Source organism: Grampus griseus, assembly GCF_964374135.1.
Source record: "Grampus griseus genome assembly, chromosome: 14".
Lineage (NCBI taxonomy): Eukaryota > Metazoa > Chordata > Mammalia > Artiodactyla > Delphinidae > Grampus > Grampus griseus.
Genome location: NC_139008.1, coordinates 38,868,766 through 38,890,826, shown reverse-complemented (window position 1 = coordinate 38,890,826; position 22,061 = coordinate 38,868,766). Strand labels below are relative to the sequence as shown.

The window sequence follows — 22,061 nt, the reverse complement described above, 5'->3', positions numbered from 1 at the left end:
CAGCAGATCCTGCTGCCTCCACAGCCTCTAGGCGACAGAGGGACCTCCGGCTGCCCAAAGGACAGGGAGCGGCCGCCCCTGAGGAGGCTCTTTGCGAATGAGGGCGGATTCTGCTCAGAGGCCCCCCGCTCACCACACCGGCTTCCTTCCTGCCAGGCGCCGGACTGCGCCTCCCTCCGTCCTCCCAGCGGCGCGGGGTGCTGGTTTCCCCGGTGGCCGAGGAGAAACTGGGGCTCAGACAAGCAACGTGCCCAAGTCACACTGAGTGGCACGGCCTTGGGTCAGCCCAGGTCGGTCCCAGCGAACCGGAGCTTCGGACCATGAAGCCTTTGCGGGGACCCGAGGAAGCAGACAAGCCCAGAAGGACCCCGTAAGGGAGGTGGCGGGTCTGCGGACACCGCAGACCTCAGGGGCCCGAGAGAAGTCAGCGGCCGCTGCCCGCGCCTACCTGCACGGCAACCGGAAGCGCCGTGACCGGGGAGGACTGGGGGTCCCGCCCCTTCCTCCAAGCGGGGCATTCTGGGAGTTGTAGTCCCGGTCCCGTCGGGGCCTCCTTCAGCACGCAGCGCCGCCCGGGACCGGGTTCGGCCACCTCCCTGGGCGCCCCGGGAAGTCGGAGAGCGCCAGTAGAGGCGGCTACTGGCCATCGCCCCGGACTCCGCCTCCCGGCCTGCCTCGCGCGCCGCGCCGCCTTGTGGGAGTGGTAGTCCGGGCGAGGGATTCACAGCGCCGCGTGCGCCCCGGGCGCGCCGTAGCCGCGGGGCCCCGGCAGGGCGCTACGTTACGGAGGCGGCGCAGGGCGCTGCGCGGGACGGGTCGGGCCGGGTCGGTGCGCTTGCCCGCTCCGCCACTCAGCGCGGGAGGCCGTCGGGGCAAAGCACCGGCGGCAGAGGGCCCGCCCGCCCTCCGAGAACAAGTTGTGGGCCGGCCGGCGCAGGCGAGCGAGCCCGGGCCGCAGGGACTGAGGAGGCGCCGCGGGTTTGCGGAGGTGAGTCCCGCTCCTGGGCCAGGCCAGGGCCGGGGGCGCGGCCTGGACCCCCGAGGGGCCGTGGTCGACGGGCGGCACCTCCTGGGCATTGGCCGGTCCCGGCCGGGCTGGGGGCGCTGCTGGAGAGGGGAGCCGGCGGGACCTCGAGCAGAGGGATACCAGCCCGGGGTGCTAAGGACACGGGAGGCGGCCTCAGCCCCTCCTGCCCTTGAGTGCCCTTACCTCCGGGCAGTGTCTCGGCCCCGGCGACGTTAGGGGATGTGTCCTGGGGCGGCCCCGTGGAGTCGGGGAGCAGGCGCGCCCTGTGTGCCCACTGGCCACCAACCACATTTCCTCCTCCCGTCCCTCTCTTGCTGGCGCTGGAGCGAACCGAAAAGTTACCTATGGTGGCCCTGAGAATGTTTGCTAGGCTGCCGGCCGACCCAGCTCTTCCTGTTGCCCACAGGAGGGGCCCTTCTGATCCTGACCAGTGCAGCCTTGTTGGGTGGTCAAGTGGCCCTGACTGGGCTGGCTCTCGGAACCCCTTAACACACAGGAATTTGTGACCGGACTCCAGGCAGCAGGACCCCAGTGAGGCCAGGCCTGGGAGTTTGGGGTCCTGTGGCTCGGAGCCATGGCGTCCTGTGAGGGAAACGGGCTCAGCTGGGTGCTTGGTAGTTCTGAGCTCTTTCTGGGAGCCCCTCCTTTGGAGATCCCTGAGCTCCTCCCTCTGCCTGGGTCTGGGGGGCTGTGTGAACCACTGTTAGGAGGATACCGGTAATCACCTTCCCGCCCCCAGAGGCTGGGGGGAGGGGGTAAGTCGATCCTTCCACTTCTGAGTGCTTTCCTCAAATGTGGGGAGAGAGGTAGTGTTTCCCTGGCCCAAGTTGCAGAAGGAGGGCCCCAAATGGACGGGGAGCCTGAGAGCCACTACTCTGCAGCCTGGCTGGTGGGAGCAGGTCTTGGAGAGGCCAGCTGAGCCCGGCCCTGGTGTTGAGCTCCTCTTACTTCCTCTCAGGTCGTTCTGCTCCCGGGAGGAGCACCCCTCTTTTCTTCTGCATCTGAAACTCTATAGAGCTGCTTCTCCTGAGCAGCCAGGCTGGTGATCTCATGACCTACTGAGAGCCAGGCTTAAGCCCCGCTGGGCCCAAAGCTCAGTGATTGCACAGCTTTAGACAGGGACCTTCAGTCTCGGATCTTGTGTCTCTGCTTTGAGCCCCGGGGCTCTGAGAGCAGGAAGTGGCTGGGCCCTCCGATCCTGTATCTGGAGGATGGTTCCAAACCCCTCTGCCCTTCTTGACAGGGTAACTTTGCTGAAACTCCTTGCTCTCAGGCCCTGCATGAAATTCTCTGGGCCCCTGTCTCTCAGGTAGCACTCTACTAAGCCCCACTTTACAGACCCGGAGGCCGAGGCTGAGGGGCAGGCGTGGCTGTTGGGGAGGGTTGGATGGGGCTGCACATCCAGGTCTGATCCACGACGATGCCTTTCAGCCTCTTCCTTCCACCACCGACGGTTTGTTTTTTATACATGGAGTTGGGAAGGACTCTGCTGTCCTAAAAATTCTCTAAAACCACAGATGTTTTCACCGGCCTGAGCTGGTTGGTGAAGAGCCTAAGTGGTGCGGCCCACACCCTGACCAAGGGTGCTCCGTGGCCTCCGGGTCAGTTGGCTCCTCACCCTGCTCTTTTGCCTGGACTGCCTCAGGCCCTCCCACCCGGCACCCACAGGAGCATCCCAAAGCAGGAATATGGTTGTGTCTTTCTTGCCTAATACCTTCTGCCAAGTTCACAGGCAGGGACCACTCCCCCCAACCCCCTGCCCCGCTCTGCCAAGAATGCCCAGCAGGCCTGTGGTATCCCTTTGGCTGTCTCCGGCTCCCCCTGTGCCCAGCACTGCCCCATTCGCACCAAGGGCAAGGTGGTCAGCGAGCATCCTCTGTCAGCTGCTCGCTGGCAGGCAGCTCTGGTGACCCAGCTCTGAACTCGGACGGGAACTCCGGGGTTGGAGAGGGAGGCATCCAGAATGGCCCCTCTCAGCCTCTCATGGATGAGGAAGGGTCACTGGTCTCCACCTTCTTTGAATGAGCTGGAAGGAGGCTGTGGGTGGAGTTTGGGCTTGGAGACCTGCCCAGCCACACCCTGTCATCCTGGGTCACTCTGCAGATGGCTGTGCTGGTGCTGCCAGGACAGTGCAGGGAGCCGGGGGCTGTGGGAGAGCAGCATGGGGCCTCCCGATGCCTGCGGGATGTGCTGTCCCTCCAGTAAGTACTTGTCTGGGGCACCCGGGGTGGACTCGCACAAGACCGAGTGGGACACACGGCCTCACTGCCTGTCCTGGCAGCACCATCTCACTTGAGCACCTGCTCCACACCCTGCTGTCTGCTTCCCCCTTTCCCTGGTGGCCAGGCTGGGGGACGTGCCTGGATGGTGCTGCAGAATATCAGAAGGAAAATAGGTTGATAGCTGCTGTTGACGAGAGTCATGGTGTCTTTGTCCTGAGGAAGGCATCCATGGCTTCTGCTCCTCTGGGTCGTCTTGGCCAAAGGCCAGGGCAGGGGAAGTCCTCCCACACCTGGCCCCCCCACATCCACACTGCTAGAACCTCCTTCCCCTCCCCCCACGGAAGGGGAAAGGCCGCGTGTTTGGAGGCCCTGCAGCTCCTGAAAAGGTCCCTCCCTTCAGGGTGAGCTGGAGGCTCCAGTGCCCTCACTGTGAGGTGGCTCTGCCACCCTTGAGGCCCGAGGTCACTGGGCTGCCTGGGCCAGGGCTGCTCCTGCTGCCACTTGGCGAACAGAAATGTGGCAGTGCCAAAACCAAGCGCACTCATCATCAGACGGTACTGAACTCGTGAACTAGAAACGAGATCTTGGTGGCATCCCTGATTCCCTGACAATAATTTCCTTTTCCACGACGTACGACTGAGGCAGGTACGACTCAAAAGACACAGGACGCGCCATGACCCTGTCCCCTTCTGGGAGGCAGCCCAGACCCCCGCAGCTTGTCCTTCAGCCTCCGTGCTGGCGAGCTGCCCCTCACACATGGGTTTGATTTTGAGGGGCCTGTCTCCGCTCCTCCCTCCCCAGAAAGCAGGGGCCCTAGAAGCAGAGCAAATCCCACCTGACACCTGCTGGTCGTTTATGTGACCAGTACCATTGGGGCCCTGAGTTCTGACCTGTGGCTGGATGCTTCAGGGCTGAGGTGCTGGACAGGCAGAGAAGTCCAGAAACGCCAGCAGAGCGGCCACCTTAGAGTGTGTGCAGGCAGGGATCTGGGGCTCCAGCATTTCTCCCCAAGTTGGATGGCAGGGAGTGCTCATTACCATTTTGTTCCTGGGCCTGGTTCTTAGGGGCGTTGATAGGAATTTTCAGCAGAACCTCCACAGTCTCCTCTCAGAGGTCGACGATGCTGTTGTGGGGTGCTGGCCTGGCTGTGGGTGGAGGGACATCTGGGACTCACAGCACTCCTAGAAAGGACTGGCAGGGGGACATGTGCCCTGTGGGCAGTTGGAGTGGCCAGATGGTGCCAGGACCTGGGTCCAGATGAGTCTCAATGGCTACTGGCTGCTTGCCCAGAGCCCTGCCCCACCTGGGCATCTTTCCCTGGTGGCCCCAGCCATGGGCAGAGCCAGGCTGAGGGAGGCCTTGTTCCCTATGGCCCTGGCTGGCCTAGAGGAGGTTGTGGCCTTGGACCAGGTAACGAGGAGCAGCTGAGTCAGGCCATACCCCTGGGACCTCCAACCTCTGGGTGAGGGACAGATGCAGCTTCTAAAGGGACATAGTCCCCGGCCACTTCCCATGGGAGTGTTTCCCTGGGGCAGCGGAGGTGGGGCGGCCTCTGTGTGACCTTTGCCTCGGGGTTGGCCCCGGTCTCAGGGTGGCAGGCAGAGCCATGTGGCCGGTCGACACCACTCTCCGATGGACTCTGGCTCCTGCCGATAAGCCTGGGGGCTGGGGCTGCTGCTCCAGGGGCCAGAGTCCAGACCCTTCCAAGAGAGGGACAAGGCATGCCCTCTGGGTGGATGTGCTCTTGGCAAACCTGCCACAAAGCCTCACCTCCCAAGGCAGAGCCCAGGCACGAGCACCGTGGATTTGTCCGGCTGCAGTGGAGCGATGTGGGCACCCCCCTCAGAACCCTGTTCCTCACAGCCCTGCAGGCCGCCATGCCCCTGAAGCTTGGGGCTGTGGTCCTGGCATTCTGGGCACACTGCAAGGCAGACATGTCTCCTGGACTGTGTCTGCTGTCCCTTTGGTGCTCCCCAGGTAGAGCCACCACATCCCCAGTGGCCCAGCCCCTAACTGTCCACCCCACTGCCCTCCCACCTTGCGGGTTTGGGCCCATGAGCTGCTGATATGGGTGCCTGACCCCTCGAGGGTGGCGTGGGAGGATGCTGTCCCACCCATGCTGGGACAGGGGCCTCCTGGCATGTGGGGGGGGTGTCCCAGCCTGGTTTCTGGAAGGGATGTAGGTGGGTTCATTCACTGTCCTGGCCTGTCCCTCCCTCAGGCAGGAGTACCAGGCTTCACGTCTGGTGGGTGCAGCTGGGGCACCGGGGCACAGGGAGCAATGCTCTGGGAAAGCCTGTGGTCCCCTCACGGCTGCTCTCCCTCCATGCCCCATCTGGGCTGGTTTTGGGCGGCCTGTTGGGGTTGCTGCAGTTGTGAAAGCACCATTGTTACGAGATGAGATTTAACGAGACTTGCGCCCGGGGCCCTGAGTGGGAGGTGGTGTGCAGTTGGCACATGGCAAACCAGCCAGGCGTGGGGCACGTGCACTGTGAACACGGCTGGGCGAAGCGTGTACACACGTGTGGAAGCGTCATCAGGCAGCCCGTGTCTGCAGAGCCTGGCTGTCCCAAGGGACTCTGGCGCCCTGTGTGTGTGCCCCGCAGGCTAGCGGGGACAGCCTGTGCTGATGCCCGCAGGACTCGCGGGAGCCCCCGGAGCATTGGGGGTACAGGGAGTAAGGATCCCGCGCCTCCCTGCCCTGGACCTGGGGTTCAGCCTCTGCCAGGTGTTGGCTCAGCCCTAGTCCTCAGTCGCGTAACCCGCCGCGGGAAGTGCCCTGTGGGCAGTGGGACGAGGTGAGCTGGATGAGGCCGTGGGGTGTCACCCCCAGGACCCGGCTTGCCACCACCAAGACAGGCGCGTCCCACGCAGGGTCCTGAGGAGGCTTCACCCTCGTCCGGCCCTTCATGCTGTTGTCACTCTGGGGGAGGGTCCCCTGCTGTCCCCAGCCGCTGGGGAGTGCTGGTAACGCCAGGTGGGGGGCTGCCATAGCCCTGTGCCTGCACTTCCCTGAGGCCAGATCTAGGGCAGCAGTTCCCGAACAAGGGCAAGGAGGCACTGGCTTGGTCTGGGCGGTGGGATAGGCACACCCACCCTTCGGGCCCTCGGGAGGCTGGCATTGCCAGCGTCTGAGCCCAGGCTTCTGCCGGGAGACGCAATTATGTTGCATTGCTCCTAAGACAGAGCAGCCAGGGAGCGGCCCTGGGCAGTGCCGTTGGAGCCCAGGTGGCCTGGGCGCTGGTGAGTGAGTGAAGGATGCAGGAAGGCATGGATGAAAGGACCTGACTCGGGGCGGGAGCACAGGGCCTGGACCAGGCAGCCAGGGCTCCCCATCACCCCGGCGGGCCGAGCAGGGTGTGGGGGTGTTGGTGCTGCCATCCCCAGAACTCCCCAGAGAGGCCCTTCCAGGTCACCCTCCCCCAACCCTCTTGATTGCAGGGTCAGAGTTTCCTGAAGGTGTGTCGGGAGGCTGGCACGTGGGGTACAGCTGCTGCCGGGCCCTGCTTGGTGCCTCGTGTGCTGTTCACATGCGGTACCCCAAGTGTCTGTGACCGGCCTGAGCACTCAGTCCCCTGAGGCTAAGAGCGTCGGTGAAGAGCAGGCGGGTCCTCACAGGACCTTGGTGCTCCTTCCTCCCAGCGAGCCAGGCCCACAGGCCCCCGGGAGGTCCAGGGCTGTGTCCTCACTCTTCCCTCGGCTCTACCTGCATCAGGCACACGTGATGCCAGCCCTGACCTGGCTGCGGGTGGACTGTCTACCCGCCCCCCGTCCTTTGTTCTCACAGTGGACACCGGCCTGGACCCAGGCTTGAATAGTCTTGCTCCAGGGACACCTTTCACTGGGCTCAGCTTCAGCTCAAGCCCTCACCTGCTCAGGATTTGGCTGTGAAAGGGGAGTGTCAGAAACGCTTGGGCTCTTTTCCCACGAAGGGTTCCTATGTGGAGTGGGATTCAGGAGCCTGGGGGCCGTTCTAGCTGTTGTGGTGTCCGACTCGTAATCATGGGAGAGGCAGGTGTCTTGAGTGACCCTGCTCGAGGTGCCGTGACCACTGGGAGTGTGCTCTAGCACAGCCCAGTACGGAAACCTTGGGCAGCCATGGCTGCTGCCCCTGGAGTGTGGCCCATCTTCGTGGAGGTGAGCATCAACCACAGTAGAGGAAGGACCTCAACTCAACATAGGTGGTACGTGGTTCACGCGGGTTGCATCCTGATTCCAAACTGACCTGGCAGCACATTGGACGTGTTGGGTGATGTAACATATGCTACAGAGATTCCATTTACCTGTCCTGCCTTTCTTTTGTGGCTGTCAGAGGGTTAGAAATGACACTTGAGGCTCGTGTGATGCTCCCACTGGACGGCACTCCTGTCAGCAGGAGCCTCAGCCCTTCCTTCAGGGTCCAAGTGGGCAGTGTCGGCTTTAAAGGCCACTGGGGCCTCTGCCCCCACCGTCGGCTCTGGTTGTACTGAGCAGGGGAGGCCTGAGTGGTAAGTGACTTTCAGGATCTCCAGACCTTTCGGGCCCTACGCTGCTCTGTCCTGTCCATGTCCCTTGGAGGAATGGGTCCAGGTGAACAGTATTGCTACAGGGGACTCGGCTGGTCTGACTGAAGCTGTTATGAGGCAGGGGCCCAGACTTCTCCCACCCCTTCAGCCTCCAGAGTTGCGTGTGCTGCTAGCCACTCAGGTGTGGGCATCCCCACCCGTGTCCCCTGGACGCAGCATGGACCAGTGCTTCAGAGGCCTGGGTGCCCTCCAGCCTGCCTTTGTGCAAGGACGCGTCCACCATTTCCACCCCTGCTGCTGGCTCCTGTGTCCAAGGGACTTGTTTGGAAGCTGGGAGAAGGGTGTCATTGGGTGACGGTGGACCTGGGGGTGGGGGCAGGGCTGCTGGTCACCTCTTTGGCCAAAAAGCCAATTGGACGCCCACCTTGGCCCAGAGCCTGGCCCAGGCATCTTCCCTGAACCTGACTGGAACTCGCCTTATTTGAAATGAGATGCACCTGGCCTCCCATTTCAGGGCGGATGATCTTGGGCCCATTGGCCTCCCCCTGGAAGGCGGGCAGCCTCCCGGGTCCCTCCCTGGTCACCCATCTCTGGGTGGAGGGAGCTGTCCCTCCGGAAAGGCCGTGGTGGTGACTGCACCTCCCTGTGACTTTGGACGCTGCCCAGTGCCCCTCCCAGAGGCTGTCCTGCCAGGGCTCGCCTGCCTCGCTGGGCTCCCTTCCCTTGTTTTTCTTTTCTCTGCCTAAATATCCTCTAAATCCTTTCTTTTAAGGCTGATACCCTTTTGGCCAGCGACCGTGGCACAGCCGCTCCTCCCCTGTGGGAGCAGAGAGGGGGGTGCCAGTCCAGGGTGGAGGCGAGCTGTGCGCCAGGGCTGCAGCCCTGTCGGGACCCTGGCTGTGGGGACCCCTACTTTGGGCTCTCCTTTGCCACCCCAAGGCCACTTGTGTGCTGGGAACCTCCCTGGGCTCCTGGGGGCTTGGTGCCTGTGAATCACACTGTCTCTTCTCTCTCTATTCTCTGTGTCATTTCTGTTGTTGTTGTGTGACTCGGACCAGCCCGGCCGCCCTGTCTCCTGCGTGGGTGCCCTCCTCCATGCTCCACCTCGCCAGCCGCCGCCGGCCACATGTGACCAGGCCCGGCTCTCAGCGTGGCCACTGTCGCAGGGGCCATGGGGAGCTCCGCCTCCTCGCTGGCCACTGAGACCGAGTCGGACCACGGCTTCCCCAGGGGACTGCCCTACCCAGGGCCCCCGGCAGCGGCCGGCTGGTGTAGGAGCGGCCCTGGGGAGCCTGTCTGGGGTGACACCCTGGTCACCCGACAGCACCAGCCCCCACGCCCCCGGGCCCGAAGGTAAGAAGGTGGAGACGGCGTGTCCCCAAGGGACCCTGAGGGGCGGGTGCTGCTGTCAGGTGCCCCTTCCTCGGCAGAGGGACTTTCAGAGAAGTGGGGTCCCTGTTCCTTAGGGTCCTCTGGCAACTCATATCCCCCTAGACACCTGAGAGGCTCTGGGGTTGCTCACTCAGTAGAGAAGGCCCGGGATGCTGGCCCCTCCTGGAGCCGGGCTTCAGGTCTCGCCTGGCTGGTCGGAGGTGGTTGGGACGGGACCTTGCAGCCCACCTTGAGCCCGGGGGCTTGCTTGTCTGCTGGAGCTGGAGCTTCTTGCTGGGTGGGGAGGGGCAGGGGCACAGCATGCACCGAGAATGCTGGCTTGCTTCCCATGGGATTTGGGGGGCACTGCCCTGGCCCCCCACCCGTGCGTGGTACCCTGCTCTGATGTGGCTGCCTGCAAGGGAGCAGAGGGGGGCGTGGGTCCCCGCTGGCAAGGCTGCACACGCCAGCTGCAGCCGTGGCTGCACTCAGACCCACCCAGGCTGTCCTGGATCACCTGGAGAGCTTCCCCTTGGGGTGCTGGGGTGATGGGCGTGGGGCAGCCCGGGCACTGTGCCCACTGCTCACGTCTGGGTGGGTTGGGCTCCAACGTCAGCCACGCACACACTGACGCCCCCGCCTTTGCCCCGTCCTGCAGCCTCACTGGAGGGAGAGGTACCTGGTGCACAGCAGACACTCAGGGTCCATGGACCTCTGGCCAGAGGTAGCCTCACTCTCCTGGGCCTCCACGCCTGGGCTTAGTGGGTAGCAGACACCCTCCTCCATCTCCCGGAGGCCCCTGCCAGCTGCCCTTGGCTGTCACTTCTCTCGGACACAGCTCACTTGTGCAGGACAGTTTCCTGGTGTCTGTGGGCCCCATGCATGTCCTGGGCTCACCGTCTAGGTGGCCAGCAGGCGTGTGGGAGCAGGACCCGCCTCCTGGGAGGCTTCAGGGGTAGTATGAGTGGTCTTGTCTGAGTTACCCTTAGTGGATGGAGTCATGAGGGCTTGAGGTCCAGGGGGATGTGCTGGGAAGCAGATGGTGGCAGGCACCAGGAGTTAGCAAATCGCCTCAGTTCACTTGTTACTGTATCAGTTACTGTATCAGTCTTATTGGGGTGTAACGTAACCTACCGCCAGATCCTTCGCTCCTAAGCATGTGGCTCAGTGGTTTTAGTCCACGTGTGCGGTTGTGCAGCCATCAGCACAATCCAGTTTCACAGCATCTCCGAGACCCCATCTCCTGCCCATTTGCAGTCACCTCCCACCCCCTGGAAATCACTCAGCCACTTTTGGTCTTTGTGGATTTGCCACAGAGACCAAAAGTGGACATTTTACGTTTTACGTCAAGGGAATCACACCTTTGTGTTTGCTTCTCTCACCGAGCATTGTGTTCTCTGGGCTCATCCACGGTGTAGTATCAGTGCTTCGCTTCTTTTATGGCTGAATGATGCTCCTCTGTGTGGAGTTTATCTGCTTATTAGTTGATAGACATTTGGGTTCTTTGCCCATGGAGTTTATGAATCTGCTGCCGTGAACATTTGTGTACCGGTTTTTGCATGGACGTGTGTTTTCACTTCTCTTGGGTAGATACATAGAAGTGAGTTGCTCGTGTTTATTTTAAGTTTATGTTTAACTTTCTGAGAAACGGCCAGGCTGTTTTCCACAGTGGCTGCAGTGTTACCCATCCCCACCAGCCGGGCAGGGAGGGTTCTGGTTTCTCCCAACCCTCCCAATGCTGTTACCGCCCGCGGTTCTGATCCTGGCCTCCTGGTGGTTTGAGGTGGTCGCTCATGCTAGTTTCATCAGCTTATCCCCAGTGGCTGGTGCACCTCTTCACGCCTTTCTCCATGCACACGTGTCATTTTATTTCTGTGTATTTATGTCCTCAGGATAAATCGCCAGGGGTAGAATTACTGGGGTGGGGGGCGGGGGGGCTGCAGCGAGCAGCAGAGGTGGCGACCCTGTGCCCCAGCGCGTGTGTGCCTGTTGGATCTTGGCTCACGCTGACCAGCGAGCGGCCTGGGCGGGCAGCGCCCTCTCTCACTCTCTGGCCTCCCGCCAGGCCTCTCCGCAGGCTGGCGCATCCGGCCTGGCACTCCAGGCAGGTACTGTCTGCCCCTGGGAGCAAGTTGTGGGAAGAGCTGCCAGTGACCTTGAGGAATCCAGACACCCAGCATGGACACTAGAAGGAGCGGCGCAGGGGGCTGGGCGCCACAGATGCAGGAAGAGGGGCAGAAAGGTCGGCTGCCAGGACCCCTCCCCACACCCATACCTGGACACGTGGACATGCACGTGCAGACGGTCCGGCTGACTCTTCCCCTGCTCTCATGGGCCCCGGGCATTGTGCGGACACCCGCCGCACGCAGCCCACCCTTCACTGAAGAGCCTCCAGGTCTGGGCATGACACCCACCACCAAGCCAGGCCAGGAGCTGCGAGGCCTTGAGGAGTAACGGGCATCCACCACCTACGAGCTCTGGCCTCCCCTGGGTACACAGAGGCGGAGAGGACAGCCCAAGGCTGGCTGAGGATGACCTTAGAGGGAGGGGCCCACGTGCACCTCAGAACCAGCAAGGGGTCAGGTGGCGACATCCTGCCTGGGAGCCTGGGCTTGGGTCTGCTGGCCTGACCGAGCAAGGTCCTTGAGTGGGGGCAATACTTAGTCCTCTCAGCTTTTTTGCGGAGGAAAAGGCCGTCCCCAGGCTCCTGCAGACCCTGCGTGTCCCAGGCCCTTCCATCACCTCCCTTTTGAATTGGAGCTGAGTGTTGCAGCCCCAGAGAATTGAGGGCAAAGCCAGGTATTTGGTGTCCGTTTCCCACTTGGCTGGCCTTCCTGTCGTGCGGAGTGACACCCGTGTCCTGGAGTTCAGTATGCTGGTCTCCGACTTCCAGGCTTTGTCTGGTGCTCTGGCCTCACCTTGGACACTCTAGGGATCCAGGTCCTGGGCCCCCAGCGCATCAGGGTGGCCGTGAGTGTGACCCTGTGTGTGGAGACCGGAGCAGGGTAGTTGAGGGGGTGGGGGCAAAGGCCCAGGGCTCCTCTGGACACCTGGTCGCTGACCCCAGAGCCACTTCATCTCCGCCCACCTGGTGACGCTGAGGTGCGGACTGAGGTGTGGGCCACAGGTGTCCCTAAGGGAGTATAGCTCCCACCGCCTCCAGGTGTCACCTGCTGTGTGTCCTGGGTGTGGCCTCTTGTTCATCCGGCCAAGGGACTGGCCAGCTGTTGGGTCATGAGAGTGGGTGGGACTTGGGCTCTCTCCCCATCCTGTGTCTTCTCAGCATGTCTGGGACCACCAGGGGCCTGGAGCTGAGGGCAGATGTGTCCTAGGAGGGCCCCAGGCCCACCTGTCCTGTGCTGGGGGCGGGAGCCCGAGTCTTCTCCCTGGACACCCCTCTGCCAGGAGCAGGTGGTCCACAAAGGGTCAGACCAGCTCTGCAGGCCAGGTGGGGCACCCAGGGCAAAAGACCATCCTCTGAGCCTGGGGCCCACGTGGAGGCTGCCTGGGACCCAGCGTGTGTGTGCACGTGTGTGTCTGTGTGGGCACACATGTGCCCACGCCTTGACCGTGGGCCCTTCTGTCAGTGGGGAGCAGCAGGGGAGGCTCCAGTCATCTCTAGGCAGATTTCTTAGGCTTTTGGTAGTGCAGAAGACAAGGCCAAAGCTGACCTGGCCAGGCCCCACCCCCGTGCTGGTCGCCCCAGGGCCCATCCACCCACTTGGGTGCTGTGGGCAGCCTGTGAGTCTCAGCCACATGCCCGAGAAGGCGGCTTCACAGTTTGCTCTGGGCCAAGGAACAGTCGCGCTGCTCGGGGGACATTTTTTGTTTGTTTTTTTTAATATTTATTTATTTGGCTGAGCTGGGTCTTAGTTACGGCACGTGGGATCTTTTAGTTGCGGCATGTGGGATCTAGTTCCCTCACCAGGGATCGAGCCCAGGCCCCCTGTATTGGAAGTGTGGAGTCTTAACCACTGCACCACCAGGGAAGTCCCTTGTTTGTTTTTTTTGAAGAGGGAAGTTTTCTTTCTTCCTGAAGGATTTGGCACAAACATACCATAAGTAGCACAAACTTCATGACTTGTCATGAAGAACAGTTAACTTTTCTGCCAAGCAGAGCAGCTACAGTGAGGGTAGGAGACTGTGTGTGTGGAGTGTTGGACGCCCCTCGCACCCGGGTTAGTCCTCAAGAGGCGGTTGCGGGGCCAGCTCTGCCCACCCCAGAGGCTCCCAGAGCCCTGCTCCCACCCCCCTCCTCAGCCCCCAGGAACCATCAGGCTCCTCTCTGCCTTTGGGTTTGCCCGTCCTGAACATTTCCTGTGGATGGAATCACACCACGTATGGCCTCTTGTGTCTTCCGGGGCTCGTTGGTGTTGTGTGTTGGTGCTTCGTCCTTCTTGGTTGCTGAATGATATTCCATGTTTCGTTTATCCATTTATTCATTGATGGATACTTGGGTTGTTTACACTCTTTGACTGTTGTAAGCAGGTCTGCCATGGACATGTGTGGATGTGTGTTTGTGAAGAGCACCAGTTTTCAATTCTTTGAGCATATACCTAGGGGTGGAATAGCAGGGTCACAATTGTGGTAAGTCTGTTTAACTTTTTGAGGAACCGTCAGACTTTTCCAAAGCAACTGTAATATTTTACATTCCCACCAACAACGTAGGGAAGGCCTGTGGTTTCTCCAGATCCTCGCCAGTGCTGTTACCGTCTGCCCTGTTGGGTGTGAGGTGGTACCTTGTAGTAGTTTGATTTGCATTTTCCTGATGGCTGCTGGTGCTGAGCATCTTTTCATGGGCTTTTTGTGTATCTCTGGGGGAGTCTTCTCAAGGCCTCTGCCCATTTTTTTAATAATACTTATTTACTTATTTGGCTGTGCTGGGTCTTAGTTGCAGCATGTGGGATCTTTTAGTTGTGGCGTGCGGGATCTAGTTCCCCAACCAGGGATCAAACTCCAGTTCCCTGCATTGGGAGCACGGAGTCTTAACCACTGGACCACCAGGGAAGTCCCCATCTCTGTCCGTTTTTAAAAACAGGTTGTTTGTTGTGTAGTTATAAGAACTTTTTATATATTCTGGATACTAGACCCTGATCAGAAATAGATGATGGGCATATATTTTTTCCTGTAGGTTATCTTTTCACTTTCTTCATGGTGTCCTTTGAAGCACGGAAGTTGTTAATTTTGATGAAGTTCTTTTTTTCCCCCTTTGTTTGCCTGTACTTTTGGTGTCATATCTAAGAATACGTTGCCAAATCCAAGGTCATGAAGATTTACTCACATTTTCTTCTTCGAAGAGTTTTACAGTTTTCGTTCTTACATTTAGGTCATTGATCCATTTTGAGTTAATTGTTGAATATGGCATGAGGTAAGGCTCTGGCTCATTCTTTAGCATTTAAACCCAGCTTTCCCAGCACCATTGATTGAAAAGACTGTCTGTGCCCCATTGAATAATCTTGACACCCGTGTCAAAAATCACTGACCGCGGCCTTCCCTTGCAGCCACACGCACTCGCCCGGGCCCATGGCTGCGGTCGGGGAGTGGTCCTGCGCACGCTGCACCTTCCTGAACCCGGCTGGCCAGCGCCAGTGCTCCATCTGCGAGGCCCCACGGCACAAGCCTGACCTCGACCAGATCCTGCGGCTCAGCGTGGAGGAACAGAAGTGGCCCTGCACCCGTTGCACATTTCGCAACCTCCTGGGCAGGGGGGCCTGCGAAGTGTGCGGCTTTGCCCCCGAGCCCGTCCCCGGGGCCTCCCTGCTACCCGTCATCAACGGGGTCCTGCCGGAGCCCAAGGGCAGCTGCGGGGAGGAGGCAGGGCCTGCACAGACGGCAGGGCTGGCGGCCATGGAGCCAGCTGGGGGGCGGCCGGAGGAGGTGGAGGGGGAAGAGGGGGGCGCGGCCGCAACTGGGAGTGGCTGGGCCTGCCAGCGCTGCACACTGCACAACACGCCAGTGGCCAGCTCCTGCTCGGCCTGTGGGGGGCCGCGGAAACTCTCGCTGCCCAGGATTCCTCCCGAGGCCCTGGTGGTTCCAGAAGTCGTGGCTCCCGCAGGCTTCCCTGTCATGCCTGCCCCACCCCAGCCCGGGGAAGGCGCTGATGTCAACCCTCCCTCTGCTGCGGACCAGGAGCCCCCCCGGGGGCCACCCTTCAGCCCCTTCTCGCCTACCCTCCAGAACAACCCTGTGCCTCGCAGCCGCCGCGAGGTGCCCCCCCAGCTGCAGCCACCGGTGCCTGAGGCCACCCAGCCCTCGCCCTCTGCCAGCTCCAAGGGGCCCCCCCAGGGCCTGGGGCGGACCGCGGCTGGGGCCTCCCGCCTGGCGGAGCTACTGTCGGGCAAGCGGCTGAGCTTCCTGGAGGAAGAGGCAGCTGAGGGTGGCACCACGCTGCGCCCACCTGGTCCCGCCAGCCCCGCCCACTGCGAGGCTGGCACCACACCGGGCAGCGACGTCATTGACCTGGCCGGCGACACCGTGCGCTACACGCCCGCTAGCCCCTCCAGCCCTGACTTCACTACCTGGTCGTGTGCCAAGTGCACGCTCAGGAACCCCACAGCTGCCTCCCGCTGCACGGCGTGCGGCTGCTCCAAGCTGCATGGCTTCCAGGAGCACGGCGAGCCTCCCACCCGATGCCCCGACTGCAGCGCGGACAAGCCCGGGCCCTGCTTGGCCCACAAGGCTGGCCACCTCTTTCCCACAGCACCGTCTGAGCGCCTGGGCCAGTGGGCTTGCCCTGCCTGCACCCTACTCAACACGCCCCGAGCCAAGCACTGTGCCGCCTGCCACACCCCCCAGCTCCTGGTGACCCAGCGCCGGGGCACAGCGCCCCTGAGACGCAGGGAGAGCATGCACGTGGAGAAGCGGCGGCAGACGGACGAGGGCGAGGCCAAGGCCCTATGGGAGAACATTGTGGCCTTCTGCCGGGAGGTGAGGCCCCTCTGCATCGTCTGTCCTTCCCCACTGTCTCTTCTCCAGCTTGGGGGAGGGTGGGACTCTCTTCCCAAAGCTCAGAGCACCAGCTGGCCCTGAACTTGGGTGGGGCCACCAGGTCACTTACTCGCCTGAGTGTGCTGGGCCCTTCTCCCTGTGTCCACAAGGGTCCATGACCCCACATTCCGTGGTCCTGACCCCTCGGCCCCGCTGTGAGTTCCTGCAGATGGTGGCCCCACAGGGAGGTGGGGACAGGTAGCGGCTTCACACCAACAGGCAGGCCTGGTGCTTCCCGCAGCCGCAGAAACCCTGCTGAAACTCAGGGTTGGGGTGCCCCTTCATGCCTTCTTCCCTTGGAGCTGCAGGAGGGCTGAGCCCAGGGTATCACCCACCCCCAGGGGCACCTGGAGAGGGTGTCCGTCCCCCCTCATGCTGCTACCCTCTGTCACTGCTGGCAACCCATCCAGGAGCTTGTGTTCTGGCTGCCCTGCCCCTGTCAGGTCCCCCCACTTTTATTCCTGGGGCCTTCGGTGCAGTGGGCTGTGCAGGGAGGCCACCCAGGCTCCCTGCGACCCATGCCCACCACGCAGCCTACAGGCTGGGCACTGCACCCTCTCCCTGGGGCTCACATACTTCCCACTGACCTGTTGCCCGGCCAAGCCATCCACAGGGGTCAGGGGGCTACACATGTGCCCACCTCTTCCTCTGGGGCTCAGGCAGCAGGGTGCTCTCTTGGGCAGTGGGCCCAGCCTGACCTGAGCCTGTGGCCATGGTCTCTGCAGAATGGCGTGAACTTTGTGGATGACAGCTTCCCCCCTGGACCTAAGTCTGTGGGCTTCCCCGCGGGCGACAGCGTCCAGCAGCGTGTGCGACAGTGGCTGAGGCCCCACGAGATCAACTGCTCCGTGTTCAGGGACCACAGTACCTCGTGGTCCGTGTTCCACACTCTCCGGCCCTCAGACATCCTTCAGGGGCTCCTGGGGAACTGCTGGTGAGTTTGGGGCACCCACTCGGGGATGGGCTGCCAGTGGGCGGCAGGCAAGCAGGCCGTGTTCTCCGTGAGCCCCAACCTCACACAGGTTCCTGAGTGCGCTGGCGGTGCTGGCCGAGCGGCCAGACCTGGTCGAGCGAGTGATGGTCACGCGCAGCCTGTGTGCAGAGGGCGCCTACCAGGTGCGGCTCTGCAAGGATGGCACATGGACAACGGTGCTGGTGGACGACATGCTGCCCTGCGACGAGGCCGGCTTCCTCCTCTTTTCCCAGGTGGCGCCGGCGGGCGCGGGGTGGGCGGCAGGCATGGGCCGGGCGGCAGCAGGCCTCACAACTCCAGCCCCCCCTGCAGGCTCAGCGCAAGCAGCTGTGGGTGGCCCTCATCGAGAAGGCTCTGGCCAAGCTGCACGGCTCCTACTTTGCCCTTCAGGCCGGGCGCGCCATCGAGGGCCTGGCCACACTCACCGGCGCACCCTGTGAGAGCTTGGCCTTGCAGGTCAGCTCCACGAACCCCCGCGAGGAACCAGTTGACACTGACCTCATCTGGGCCAAAATGCTGAGTTCTAAGGAGGCTGGGTAAGAGGGGTGGCCATGCTGGGGCATGGAGTAGTGGGAGAGGCAGGGCCAGTGCCCTCTGACCTGTACCACGTCTCACAAGATATCTCGGGCATGGGCTGACCCCAGCTGGAGCCTGGCTCCCATGTTGCACTGGCCGTCCCACCTGCCCTGGCAGGGTAGCAGCAGGCAGGATGCTGTCCGTTGGCCTGTACCTTGAAGGCCCTGTCCTGACTTGGGCCGGTGATGGCCATCAGCGTCCTTGTGGAACTGTGTGGAGTGAGCCCCACAGAGGCACCTGGTGGCAGCAGCCGGGGCAGACAGGTTGGGGGAGTCGGGGGACTTCTGAGCCCCAGCACGCATTGGCCAGTGTCTGGGGAGGGTCCTTGACCCCAGGCCTGGGAGAGACAGCTCATTGGTGCTAGGACCCTTGCACTCAGCTGTTGCTGGGCAGTTAGGTGGCCCCACCCCTCAGGGAGCCGCAGCCCTGAGCTGGCAGAATCAGCCGGCCTCACCAGGCCTCCGAAGGCCCTGGGTCTGCCTGTCCCCCAGCCCAAGCCCTCTGAGCTCTTGGGCCAGCACTTCCTGAGTCCCATGTGTCTCACGTGGGTCTCCCAGAGGCAGGGAGCGTCCCCTATCTCGTGCTGCACCTCCCCGGAGGCAGGTCTGGGCCGACAGGGGTCCCCTGGAGAGTGAGCCCAGCCCCCTCCCCCATCATTAAGGCCCGTTACTGAGGGGCTCCCTGGTCAGCGGGGCTGCTCTGCCTGCACAGATTCCTCATGGGCGCCTCCTGTGGGGGAGGCAACATGAAGGTGGACGATGCTGCCTACGAGAGCCTGGGCCTGCGCCCGCGCCACGCCTACTCCATCCTGGACGTCCGTGATGTCCAGGGCTCCAGGTAAGTGTGGGCGTGTGGATGTGGCAGGGGCGTGGGGGCATGAGAGTGGCCTTCAACCCTGTGGTCCGCAGGCTCTTGCGCCTTCGTAACCCGTGGGGCCGCTTCTCCTGGAACGGCAGCTGGTCGGACGAGTGGCCACACTGGCCGGGGCATCTGCGGAGCGAGCTCATGCCGCACGGCAGCAGCGAAGGCGTCTTCTGGATGGAGTACAGCGACTTCATCAGGTACTGGGCGCTGGGCAGCCACGACCAGTGTCGGCCCCATGGCTGCCCTGCTCGCCCCAGTGTATGGGGTGTCCTTCCTGCCAACCAGAGGCCTGGTCCATCCTGGAATTCGGGTCAGCACAGGGTGGGGGTGTTTCTGCCAGGGCTCTGTCTGTGGGTCAGCCTTACGGCCTGACGCCCCCTGGTGGTGTCCACAGGCAACAGCCAAGACCAGGGCTTCTGGGACACTGATCCCAAGAGATCCCGATGGGCAGGATGCCTGCTGGGGTTACCCTGCCCAGGGACGGGCGCCGTGTCCGGGGCGAGGGTGGGGGCTGCTCAGCAGGGCTGTCCTCTCGCTGCCCAGGTACTTTGACTCCGTGGACATCTGCAAGGTGCACTCGGACTGGCAGGAGGCGCGGGTGCAGGGCTGCTTCCCCAGCTCGGCCAGCGGGCCGGTGGGCGTGACGGCCCTCACGGTGCTGGAGCGCGCGTCCCTGGAGTTCGCCCTCTTCCAGGAGGGCAGCAGGTGGGTGGGGGCCGGGCAGCAGGGGTGGGGCCTGGCCGGGGTAGAAGGGGCGGGACAGCTGGGCAGGGCCTGGCCACCCGTGACCCCTGCGGGCCACCGCAGGCGCACGGACTCGGTGGACAGCCACCTCCTGGACCTGTGCGTCTTGGTGTTCCGGGCTTCCTTCGGCAGTGGTGGCCGCCTGAGCCTGGGCCGCCTGCTGGCCCACAGCAAGCGTGCAGTCAAGAAGTTTGTCAACTGCGATGTGATGCTGGAGCCCGGCGAGTACGCCGTGGTGTGCTGTGCCTTCAACCACTGGGGCCCTGCACCGGGCCCACCAGCCGCGCAGGGTGAGCGACCCACGCCCGCCCACACAACCCCCACCCCAGCCCAGCATGGACCCCCACCCATGCCTTCTGGCCGCTCCGCAGGGTAACCGCCCTGCCACACCAGCACAGCCCTGCCTGCACCCAGCGGGGATGTCTGCCCGCTCTCCTCACCCAGTGCCCCCCACAGTCTCCGGCCCCTCAGCGGGGGTCCCACGCGGCACCCCGGAGCCGCCCGGCCACGTGCTGGCCGTGTACAGCTCAAGACTCGTCATGGTGGAGCCCGTGGAGGCCCAGCCGACCACGCTGGCAGATGCCATCATCCTGCTCACGGAGAGCAGGGGCGAGCGGCACGAGGTGGGCGTGGGTCCGGGGGGGAGGGGGAGGGAGGCGGCTGCCCGCCCACCCACCCACCGACCCCTGCACTACCTACACCCAGGGACGCGAGGGCATGACCTGCTACTACCTGACACATGGCTGGGCAGGGCTCATCGTGGTGGTGGAGAACCGGCACCCCAAGTCTTACCTGCACGTGCAGTGCGACTGCTCAGACAGCTTCAATGTGGTGTCCACGCGTGGCAGCCTGCGCACCCAGGACAGTGTGCCGCCCCTGCACAGGTGGGCACCCCCGCACCACCACCACCCCACCGCCCCGCGGCCCCCAGCCTCCGCAGGCCCTCATCGGCCCCCCTCCCCCAGGCAGGTCCTGGTGATCCTGTCCCAGCTGGAGGGCAACGCCGGCTTCTCCATCACCCACCGCCTGGCGCACCGCAAGGCGGCCCAGGCCTTCCTCAGTGACTGGACGGCCTCCAAGGGCAGCCACAGCCCCCCACTCACGCCCGAGGTCGCTGGCCTGCATGGGCCCCGGCCGCTGTGACCACCCTGCCCCCACCTGCCTGCCCCCACATGCACTTTACGAGGAAGACCCCAACACAGGATGCTTGAACCAGAATCTCAGGACCCCCACCCAGGGAGCGCCAGCGGCATGGCGCAGCTTCCCCTGGGCCTTCCTTCCTGCCCCTCCCTCCTACCCAGGGCCTCATAGCCACCAAGCAGAATACCTCGAAGCGGCCTCTAGCTCGAGGGAGCTGTGTGCCAGCTCCTCTGACCAGCCCACCTTGAGGTCTGGCCCAGATTGCCAGGGCCAAGGTAAGGCTGCCCCTTCCCATGGCCTGGGGCCTCCTGCCTGGCAGCAAAGAGCTCCATTCACAAAACCAAATCTGGGGGGTCAGAGGCCAGGACCCCAGCGTAGGAGCAGGGACCGCCCCTGTTTTGAGGGGTCAGAGAACAGGACCCTGGGGTGAGCAGGGACCACCCACCCTTATGGGGTCAGGCCAGGACCCCAGGATGAGAGCAGGGACCACCCCCATTTTGGGGGGCCAGAGGCCAGGACCCTGGGGTGAGCAGGGACCACCCCCCTTGTGGGGTCAGGCCAGGACCCCAGGTGAGAGCAGGGACCACCCCTCCTTGTGGGGTCAGGCCAGAACCCCGGGTGAGAGCAGAGACCCACCCCCTTTGTGGGGCACGAGGTCAGGAGCCTTTTCTCCGCAGTTTGCCCCTAGGTCCCATCTCCCCCCCAAGCCCTCATGAGGCAAGCAGTGGTTCCTGGAGTCCCAGCAGTGTCCCAGGAGGCAGGTGCCTGGCGACCATGGGCTCAAGCAGTGGTGGGGAGGGACACTATGCAATTCCTGGAGCGCCAGCCAGGATCGAAGCCATGCCCCAGGCTGGGGTTGGGGCAGTGGGTCAGGTGGTCCTGAGCCCAGGCCCAGCCCTGTGCTTGGTGAGGGGGTTTGTCCTCAGCACCACCTGACCTCTGCTGGGAGGAACAGTCCAGGAGAAATCCTTGGCCAGCCCTGTCCAGGCACATGCAGGGTGTGGCCCTTCCCAGCCCCTCTACACCTCAGAAGCCCAGCGTCCTCCCTGTGGCTGCTCAGCCCTGAGTTCTGTGTCTGCCTGAGGATGACTGAGGCCGGCTTCCTGGGCCGCCTGGCCTCACTGTCCTGCAGCCCCCAGGCAGCAGGTGGCCCAGTCTGTGGCCCCTCGCTTCCCGTGGGACTTGTAGGCGGGTGGATTTACACCTGGAGAAGCACCCAGAAGCACTAGACTCCCCTTTGGGCCTCCTTTCTATTCTCCTTTTACTCTGAGCTGTGAGTATTTTTAACCCTGTACATACGGCAGCTCTTCTGACACAGAGGCTATTTTATCAGTCGTCAGTACCATCCCTGTAGGATGATTCTCCATGGGTGTTTCCAGACTCAGGCTCCGATGGACCAAATAAAAATGTTTTGTTTTGTAAGGATTCCTCCTCATCTGTCTCTCCCAGGGGTTCCTGGCCCCTCACCTCTCCTCCAAGGGCTGAAGGGCACCAAGGCCCACCTGGTGACAGCTCCTCGGGGTGGCTGAGCCAGTGCCCAGGCCAGCCTCACAGGGAGCCTTTAGGGGTACCCTGTTCACCAGCTGCCTGCATCCCAGGAAGGACTGGATATCCAGGTGGGACAGAGGCTCAGGCCAGACCCCGCAGTGGTT

General features: G+C 62.8%; 1 protein-coding gene across 1 annotated transcript; it reads left to right on the top strand.

Annotated features, from left to right (window-relative positions):
* Positions 1-928: 928 nt before the first annotated feature.
* Positions 929-21,800, top strand: CAPN15 (calpain 15). The gene is made up of 13 exons (XM_082671379.1): positions 929-988; positions 8,813-9,107; positions 14,627-16,052; positions 16,838-17,046; positions 17,135-17,318; positions 17,398-17,621; positions 18,373-18,498; positions 18,570-18,722; positions 19,069-19,230; positions 19,333-19,559; positions 19,714-19,892; positions 19,975-20,153; positions 20,235-21,800. Exons 2-13 carry the CDS (start codon positions 8,926-8,928, stop codon positions 20,410-20,412), a joined length of 3,429 nt encoding a protein of 1,142 aa, XP_082527505.1. The 5' UTR covers positions 929-988; positions 8,813-8,925; the 3' UTR covers positions 20,413-21,800.
* The last annotated feature ends 261 nt before the right edge of the window (positions 21,801-22,061 follow it).